Source organism: Tauraco erythrolophus, chromosome 4 (assembly GCF_009769465.1).
Source record: "Tauraco erythrolophus isolate bTauEry1 chromosome 4, bTauEry1.pri, whole genome shotgun sequence".
Taxonomy (NCBI): domain Eukaryota; kingdom Metazoa; phylum Chordata; class Aves; order Musophagiformes; family Musophagidae; genus Tauraco; species Tauraco erythrolophus.
The window spans coordinates 575,949-584,818 of record NC_141468.1 but is presented as its reverse complement, the minus strand read 5'-3'; the positions used below and the strand labels follow the sequence as shown (position 1 = coordinate 584,818).

The following is an 8,870-nucleotide window of genomic DNA, read 5'->3' as shown; positions in this document are numbered from 1 at the left end:
AGGGGGTTTACGCCGATCCAACACCCCGGGGTTGGCACGGAGCGGGCCGGGAGCTCCTGCACCCGGCGCTGCCACCATGGAGGAGGTGGAGTCGCGCTTCCTGCACCTCCTGCAGCCCATCCGCGACCTCACCAAGAACTGGGAGGTGGATGTGGCTGCCCAGCTTGGGGAGTACCTGGAGGAGGTGAGGGGGGACCCTGCGCTGGGTCAGGCAGGGTGGGGGGGCACCCTGCGGCCCTGCCTGTGCCAGGGGCTCTGTCCGTGCCCCCGCGGCGCTGCCGGCACACGGCTCTTCCCTCTCCCTGTGCTGCCCTCAGCTCCGGTGTGTGAATCAGTGTTTCATTTTCCTTCTTCTGCGTGTTTGGCAGCTGGACCAAATCCGTATCTCCTTCGACAACGGCAAAACCACCATGAACTTCGCCGAGGCCGCCCTGTTGATCCAGGGCTCCGCCTGCATCTACAGCAGGAAGGTGAGGAAGCTGGCGGCGGCCCTGGCCCCGGCGCCCTGCCCGTTCGGCCATCGCGCAGCTGGTGGTCCCGAGGCTGAGCTCCACAGGGGCTGTCTGGGATTTTGTAATAACGACTAACAGATACGAGAGGATACAAATTCCTAATTCCTAACTTCAGCCCCTTTATACACGTTGGGGTTGACAAACCCCCCTCCTTCCCCAGATCCGGCCCCAGATTGGCGTAAACAGTGGGAAAATGATGAGATTATCAGGGAATCAAACTCGAGCTGCCTGCAGATAAGAGGAGGGTGGTGGTTCATCCCAACATCGGCCGGAGTAGCTTTTCTGGGACCTGCTTCCTCCTTCCCCAGGAGCCTGGTTGCTGTTTTGCAGGTGGAGTATCTCTACTCGCTGGTCTACCAGATGCTCGACTTCATTTCCAATAAAAAGTGAGTAGATCCCACCCCGGGAGGCAGCTCAGGGGGGTCTCTGCCTTGCTGCCCGTGCCCTCTGTGTGGCGGGGAGCCCGAGCCCTTCCCCGCTCTCTCCTGCCGTGGTTTGGTGCCTCCTGCCCGGGAGCCGCACGTCCCTTTTGGGGCCGAGCTGTGCCCCTGCCGGCAGAGAGCTCCGTGCTGCCGCTCTGCGCCTTGCTTCCACTTCTCCTCAGCCTGGAGGAGAGAAGGCTCCGGGGAGACCTTCCAGTACCTAAAGGGGCTACAGGAAAGCTGGAGAGGGGCTTTGGACAAGGGCGTGGAGTGACAGGACAAGGGGCAATGGCTTTAAACTGAAAAAGGGGAGATTTCCAGGAGATCTAAGGAAGAAATTCTTCCCTCTGAGGGTGGTGAGGCACTGGAGCAGGTTGCCCAGAGAAGCTGTGGCTGCCCCATCCCTGGAAGTGTTCAAGGCCAGGTTGGATGGGGCTTTGGGCAACCTGGTGTAGTGGAGGGTGTCCCTGCCCATGGCAGGGGGGTTGGAACTACATGATCTTTGAGGTCCCTTCCAACCCAAACCATTCCATGATTCCATGATTCTACTGGCTGCTCTGCCCCACGGCACTCGGTGCCTCAAAACCCCACACAGACCCACTCCAGTGTCAGCCTCCAGCCCCGGAAAAACTCCTTTGAAGCAGAAGAGTTTTTGTGGCTGCAGGAAAGGCCCCTGGTGGGACATGCTCCAGCCTGGGGGGCCTGGGGCGGTGCTCGTGCCCACGTGCCTTCCAGTGGCACCATCCTGGGGTTTGCCTTTTGCCGGAGCGCTTCGCTGTGGCGTAAGGAGAGGGCGACGCCCAGCATCCAGCAGAGTAACTCCTGGCAGGATTTGTCCCGCGTGGCAAAGCAGGTTGGGATTTGGTGAAAGCGGGGCTCCCCGCTGCGGTGCCCCGGCTGCCCGCTGCTGCCCAAGTTTCTGAAAGTCTCCGGCGATTTCTTCCGTGCTGTGGGATGGAAGTGGAAAGTTCCCTCCTGTGTGTAACAGAGCTTCCAGGTGGGAATCGTGCTGCGGATGGGATTCGTCAGGCAGGCTGGATCCTCTCTTCCCGCCACCCCGATTCCATTGCAGCCCCCCGCCGCCTCCCTGGGCAGGAGCGGAGGAGCCCCAGGAGCGCGTTGGGTCGCTCTTGTCTGCGGAGCGTGCCAAAGGCGCAGCTGTCTGGCGCCGCGGTGGTCGTGCCACCACCTCTCCGTGCTGCCCGGAGCACCGCGGGATGCTCCTGCTCGGAGCCGCCGCCGTGGGGGCGGAGGGACCTGCCGCCACTTCGCCCCCAGCCCCGGGCGGCCCCTGACAGCGTGTTTTGCTCCCTTTCCAGGCGGGAAAAGCAGCCCAGCTCCGTGGGGGAGGATGGCAAGGACGCCGACGCAAACTTCGAGGCCGAGGAGGAGGAGGAGGTTAGTGGGGCAGCGGAGCGCTCAGCAGCTGGCACGCGTGAGCAGAGCTAGTTTCAGCTGCTGGGCTGCGAGGGTACAAGGGGGCTGCGGGCTCAGGGGTGCCCCCAGCACTCCCCCCTTTCCACCAGTGCCATGGCTGCCGTCTCCCGCGCACACTCTCCTGCTCTTCCCTAGCAGGGGGTGTTTATCCCCATGTCCCCCTCCGGCTCCTTGGCACAGCAGGATCACTCCGTGAGCTTTTTGCCACGACATGGCTGTGCTGGCCTCTGAGGGACGCAGCTTGCCACCTCGCAGCCCTCCTGGCACATAGCTAGCCCCCGTGCCGCGGGGGGGGCCTCCCTCCATCCTCCCCAGGGCTCAGCCTCCCTTCTCCTGGTCCTTAACTCGGGCTGTCTCTCGGGTCTCCGTCCCCCGGGGGTGCGGCAGCTGCCAGGGCTGGGCCCTTTCCGTGGGAGCGGGCACTGTCCTTCCTTCCTCGCTTTCCTCCCGCCCGTTGGGCGCTGCCCTCGCGGTGCTGCACGCCCCAGCCCCGCTCCTGTCCCGCTGCAGCGGCTCAAAAGCTGGAGCTCCGCTGTCCCTGCATCTGGGTTTGTCCCGTTTGTGCCCCGTGTCCACCCGCCAGCTCCGGTTAGGGTCCGTGCGTGGTGGTGGCAGTGTGGCACGGCAGGCCGAGCCGTGGTGGCCACTGGTGGGGCTCTCTCAGCAGTTCCTCTCCCTGGACGACATCAGGGACAGCAGCCAGGCGAACGTGGACATGAAGAAGGACCATCAGCCCAACGTAAGAGAAGCCGTTTCTCCTCCTTTTCTGTCCGTCCCCGTGCCAGGGCTTCCCTGGATGAATCCCGCGGGCGCCTGGGGCCAGCTGCCGTCCCAGCCAGGCTCTGCAGGAGCGGTGCCACTCGGGCCGCGCTGGGCGCCTTCCCCGAGCTCTGTCCTTGCTTCTGCAGGCCGTGAACATCGTTCCCTTGACTCCGATGTCTTTGGTCCCTCCGGAAGAGATGGAGAAGAGAGACAACCCTCTGTTCAGGTGAGAGCCCCCCTTGCCATGCCCCTCAGTGGGTTCAGCCGGTGTTCCCCCCACCCTGCCCCCGCTGCTGCAGCAGGGCCGGGCTTTCTCCGTGCCTTAGCCGAGGAAGTCGCGCCTTCCCAGTTCAAACTGGGTGCCAGGCAGGATAACCCTGCAGCGGGCGAGTCCTGGGAAGCTCCTCTGGTGAGGGCAGGGCAGGAGGGATCCTCGCTGGGAGGGATAAGCCGGGGCTGTGCTGGGAAATCCCGCAGGACTCTGCTGGACTGAGCACTGGTCGGCCAGTGGGAGGGCTGGGGCTGGCTCCCCCCGCAGTGGGGGGACTCTGGGGCCACCCCAGCGGGGCTCCCCCTCCCCGGGCTCCCAGCGGGACAGGGTAGAGCCTGGTCTCCCGGGGTTCCCTGATGGGTTTTCCCTTCCCCTCAGCCGGAAAGGGGAGATCCTCGCCAGCCGGAAGGATTTCCGGATGAACACGTGCACCCCTCACGCCACCGGAGCCTTCCTGCTGGAGCTGGCGGGCCTCTCCCCCACCTGCCTGTGCGGAGGGAGCCCAGGCAGAGCGGCAGGTACGGGGGGGCTCGGGGCGCGGATCGCCGCAGAGCTGCTGGCCGGGAGGCACCCTGGGGCGCTTCGCTGCCAGCCTGCCTCCGGAGAGCCCACTCCCTGGGGCGGGGGGACGCCACTGCCACTTTCCCTGCTGCCAGCCTTCACCAAAACCATCTGCCAGAACAGTGGGGCCGGAGCGGAGCAGGTGCTGGGCAAGGGCAAGGCGCTGGTGCCAGCAGCCGCCCCCTGCCCGCTCCCTGGCTGTGTGGGGCAGGCTGCCCGCGGCCAGCAGCCTCGCCGGGGCCGGTGGGAACGGGCAGTGCCGAGCCCACTCTGCGGCAGCGCCGGCGGCTGGGGCTGCTGTGGGCAGGGACGGGGCAAGCCCAGCCTGCCAGGGCGGCCGGTGACCTCTCGCCTCGCTTGCCCCGGCAGGAACGCCCTCGTCGGGAACGCCGTCCTGCCTGCTCCGCCGGGCCCCCGTCCAGGCGCTGAGCTTCTCTGAAGACGGAGGTGAGATGCGCGCGGCCGACGGGCTGCGGGGAGATCCGGCCGTCTGTCCTTCTGCCTGTGCGTCCGGCCGCGCCGGGCTGGGCCGGGGGGTGTGTGCAGGCGGCCGCCGCTGTGCCGGACACTCCTGCCCTCGGTTGTGTCAGCGGCCCGGTCCGCTCTGCGGCGTCGGCTGGTCCCTTGGCCGTGACAAGGGCCACTCCCCAGGGAGCTTCGGCAAGCGGGGTGGAGGCAGCAGATCCCAGAGGCCCGGACAGGGTTTGACGTTTCGTTCCCTGCCAGGTGCCGCAGGACCAGACGATGCCAGCGGCAGCGGGGATGACCTGCCCGCGGTCCCGGGGGACGATGTGGAAATGGCTCCGGGTGCTAACGAGCACATCGAGGCGCAGAGGGTGGGCGCGGGAAGGGGCGCGTGGGGGCTGTGCCTCGCTTCTTCCCCGGAGCCCCGCTGACCCCCGCTGCGCTGCCTGGTGCTGCCGGAAACTTACCGGCTCGTTCTGTGTCTGCCAGGGTGCGCCCCGGGAGAAGGGGTACGTGCTGCGGCAGCGAGCGCCGGCCGAGGACCCCAAAGCCCACATCAAGGTAGGGGGTCCCAGAGCCAGGGAGTCTCTGAGTCCGTGTGGGATATCCCTGCCCTCCCTGCTGTGCTCCATGCCATGCTGGTGCTGATGGTGGGGTGACCCGCTGGGCCGGGTGGCTCCCATGTGCCCACCTTGGGGTGCCACAGGGACCTCAGCCGAGAGCAGAGTGGCCCGGAGCTTTGCTGGTTTCATCTGTGCTCGCTCCTCTTCCAGGAGATGCTGGATCCGTGGCAAAGCCTCGACCCCTTCGGCGACTCTGAGGACAAGCCGTTTAAGAAAGGTAGTTGAGGTGGAGCTGGTTTCGGTTTGCCCAGAATGTGCCAGGCCTGGCTGCGCAGGGGCAGTAAGGCTCAGTTTCCCAGCTGCTTATCCTTCAGCGACACCAGGGCCACGGCGGGGTCTTTCCCAGCCTGTGTGGTGGGCACAGGGACGTGGGAGAGGGGCAGCCTGCCCCGTCCCAGGCCCTTGGGGGTGGTTGGGCTGTTCCTTAGGGCAGTGGCACAGGACTCTCCCCCTGGCACCCAGTGCCACTTGCGCCTGGCAGCCCTGGCCTCGCACTGCTGACCTCTGCCTGCCTCCAGGGAGGCCCTTCCTGGTGCCGCACGGCCTGGACGACGTGGTTGGCGGCAAGCGGAAGAGGAAGGGACCGAGGAAGCTCCAGGACTTCATGAAATGGTTCTCTGCAGCCTGTGAGTACCGTGGCCGTGGTGTTCCCTGCGGAATCCTGCCGCCAGCCGGCCGGGCTCATGGTGGGACCCTTCTCTGCCAGGAAGCGCCATGCCCAAACCCCTCCATGGTGGGCGCTCCGGTCCTGCCCGGCGCCGTTCCGCCACGGCTCTGGTCTCACAGCAGCCAGTGTCTCTGCTCTGGTCTCGGTCTTGCTGGAGCTCCCCGGGTGACTCCATCCGTTTTTTCACCGAGCGGGATGCGAGTCGCCTCCGTTGGCCCAGGATCTCCTTGCTGGGCTTGTCCCTTGGCCTTAACCCTGGCTCTGGGGAGAGAGGGGCACCTTTTCCACGGCAGGAACGGCTGGCCAGAGCTCGCCACCTCTACGGGGCGTCGAGTGACGGCAGAAATGTGACGGCGGGGGGGTGGTAGTGCCAGGGGTCCAAGTGGGAGCCCCCCGCTCCGGCGCTGCCGAGGCGGGCCCGCTCCGCTGTGCCCTGCGCTCCATCTCCAGAGGTGGGGCTGCACTGCTCCTGGAGCGGGCTGCGTGAGACCCCGGGCACCGCCAGGACGCCCTCGGGGTGGCTCTGGGGGCAACAGCCGCCTTGCCGGGACGACGGGAGCGGAAGGGGTCGGTGGTGCCGGCACTGGAGGCACTGCCGGGAGCGTTCAGGGTTCGGTTCCCAACTCCAGTCCTCTCCGGTTCCCCCAGACAACGACGTTGCTGACAGCAGGAAAAGCAGGAGGAAAGGGCCGACGTTCGCGGGTGAGCAGGACGCGGTGGGACGTGTCGGAGAGGTGCCACATCGCTCCCAGCCCGCGGCTCTGGCTGTCCCCCAGTGCCGGCAAAGGTGCTGCCCCCGGCACCGTGCCGCTGCCATGCCCGATGCCGTACGGCTCCCCCGGGTGGGCCGTGGGCCGGAAGGCAGCCGGCGCCGTGCTGGGGGGCTGCGACCGCGGCAAATGGCCGGCTGGGAAGGGGCTCCCTGTGGCAAGGCCGTGCCAGGGAGCTCACGCAGAGGGTGCGGGTAGCACCAGAAGAGCCCTGCTGTGTGAGCACGTCCCAGTTTAGGAATTGGGATGCGTCTGGGTCCTGCAGCTGTTCTCCTTCCTAAGGCAGACCTGGAATTCGGCCGAGCTAAACTTCCCCTCCGGCACCAGGGGGCCAAGGGCTGGTGTCCGTGGCGGTGGTGGGACGCACAGGGAAGGGCGGGCGTCGTGCCAGCCTGCAGCCCCAAACCCGTGCGAGGGGAGCCTGGGAAGGCACCCCAGCAGCCTGGGTGTGCCCGGGGGGGGGGGGGGCTTCACTGTGGGGTGAGGGCTGGAGGGCCGGAGCCCCCCCCTTCCCTGCCCCGGGGGAGCAGAGGAGCGCTCCCCAGGCTTGGCACCCCGTTTCTGCGCAGATCTGGAGGTGCTGTACTGGAAGCAGCTGAAGGAGCGGGTGGCGGCGCAGAGGAAGTGGCAGAGCCGGGCGGTGAGCGGGCACGGCCATGGGGAGGGCTGGGGGGAGCTGGGCTGGCCGGGACCTCTGCCTGCCCTTGCTGGGGGTCACCCAGTCTGGTGCCCGCACCCCTCCTGCATGCCCCCACTGGGCACCAGTGGGCTGAGCCCCTCACGGGGCGCCAGGGTGGCGGGTGGAGGGCTCAGGGCTGTTCTCTGCCAGGGGCCGCTGCTGCCACCGGGCGAGGAGGAGCTGGATGCGCTGGAGGAGGAACGCGGAGCTGACTGCCACGAAGGAGCAGGTACTTGGGCACCCCGGATCCTCCCTGTCCCCCCCAGCTGGGAGGTCCTGTGCCATCCTGCAGCCGCACAGTCCCTGTCGAGACGGGGCCAGGCCCGGGGGGTGCTGGTGGGCCCCGGGGGGGTCACTGAGGGGGTCTCCCCTCCTGGCAGACGACTTCATGGACCACGAGGACGTCCAGCCCGAGGGCCCGGAGGAGCTGGACACTGCAGCCCTGGGTGAGCGCTGGCGGGGGGTGGGCAAGCACGCTCCCCTTGGCACAAGCCCCTCGGCCTCTGTGCCACAGCCGGGAAGTGCAGTGAGCGGGGGGGCTGCTGCCATACCCCATCCCCAGCGCCCCTGCCCTGTCCATCCTCGGGACTGCCCCCTGTGCCCGCTCAGCGGAGGGGGTGGCAGTGCAGTGTGGCTGGTGACGTTCTCCCCCCGCAGGCCCCTGTGACCCGGGCTCGCTGGGCTACGAGGAGCTGGTGCGCAGGAACGTGGTAGGTGCCCAGGGGCAGTGAGGGGCTCTGGCACGGGGTGGGTGTGAGGGTGGGGGGACATGGCAGGAGGGTTGGGGTGCCCGGGGGGCAGCGAGGGGCTCCGACACAGGGTGGGCATGACGGTGGGGGATGGTGCCCTCTCTCCCCGCAGGAGCTGTTCATCGCCAACTCCCAGAAGTATGCCAAGGAGACGGAGCTGACCCAGCACATCCGCCGCTGGGAGGAGCGGATGGGGCCGCTGCTGCAGGAACAGGCAGGGACTCGCAGGGGCTGGGGGCTGGGGTGGGCAGGAGGCTGGCAGCCCCCTGCCCGCGCTGAGCCCGCTCTGCCCACAGGAGGAACAAGCCCCCTTCGACATCCACAGCTACGGGGCCACGCTGGCGGGCAGCTGTGGGGCACTGGGCGAGTGGCGCTCCTTCGCCAGCCTGGTGGCGGGGCAGCCCCCCGCCGAGGTGTGCCGCTACATGCTGGCCTCGCTCCAGCTGGTGAGTGCCGGGGCGGGGGGCACCCTCAGGCTCCGCTGGGCACCCCCAGCCTGCCCACCTCCCTCCTTCCTTCTCCCCAGGCCAATGACTGCGTGGTGGAGCTGGCGCAGGAGCCGGGGCTGGAGCGGGCGCTGGACACCCTGCGGCTGCGGCTCCTCACCCACCGGCAGGCGCACGAGCGCTTCCGCACCTTCCAGCCCCCCTCCGCCTGCCCCTGAGCGGGCACCCACCCTGTGTGTGCCCCCACAGTGCCCCCCAGTCCCTGCAATAAACCCCCGCCATGGTAAAAGCTCTGCTGTCGGGGGGCACCGGGCACCCACGCTGCATGAGGCTCAGGGAGGGAAAAGCTCCTTCCCTTGGGAAGTGCCCCCCGCCCTGCAGGACGGTCCTGGGGGGCAGCGGGACAGTGCTGGGGGTGGCACAGGTCCCTCCCCCACCCCATCTGGAGCCCCCTACGCTGTGAGGCAGTCCTGGGGGGTGGCAGGAGGGTGGCAGGGGTCTCTCCA

General features: G+C 67.9%; 1 protein-coding gene across 1 annotated transcript; it reads left to right on the top strand.

Moving 5' to 3' along the window:
• Window positions 1-76: 76 nt before the first annotated feature.
• Window positions 77-8,582, top strand: NCAPH2 (non-SMC condensin II complex subunit H2). Its single transcript, XM_086611163.1, has 21 exons — window positions 77-184; window positions 369-470; window positions 843-898; window positions 2,254-2,332; window positions 3,036-3,110; window positions 3,280-3,359; window positions 3,783-3,922; window positions 4,139-4,167; window positions 4,556-4,576; window positions 4,655-4,801; window positions 4,935-4,991; window positions 5,204-5,270; window positions 5,572-5,679; window positions 6,369-6,422; window positions 7,060-7,130; window positions 7,320-7,398; window positions 7,550-7,615; window positions 7,827-7,879; window positions 8,031-8,132; window positions 8,215-8,364; window positions 8,445-8,582. The coding sequence occupies exons 1-21, from the start codon at window positions 77-79 to the stop codon at window positions 8,580-8,582; spliced, it is 1,782 nt and encodes a 593-aa protein (XP_086467289.1).
• Window positions 8,583-8,870: the final 288 nt, after the last annotated feature.

Excerpts from the sequence above, each read along its gene's own strand:
- NCAPH2 (XM_086611163.1), top strand. The coding sequence starts at position 77 with ATGGAGGAGGTGGAGTCGCGCTTCCTGCACCTCCTGCAGCCCATCCGC. Across the intron at positions 185-368 it reads TTGGGGAGTACCTGGAGGAG|CTGGACCAAATCCGTATCTC; the intron begins GTGAGGGGGGAC and ends CGTGTTTGGCAG. Across the intron at positions 471-842 it reads CCTGCATCTACAGCAGGAAG|GTGGAGTATCTCTACTCGCT; the intron begins GTGAGGAAGCTG and ends GCTGTTTTGCAG.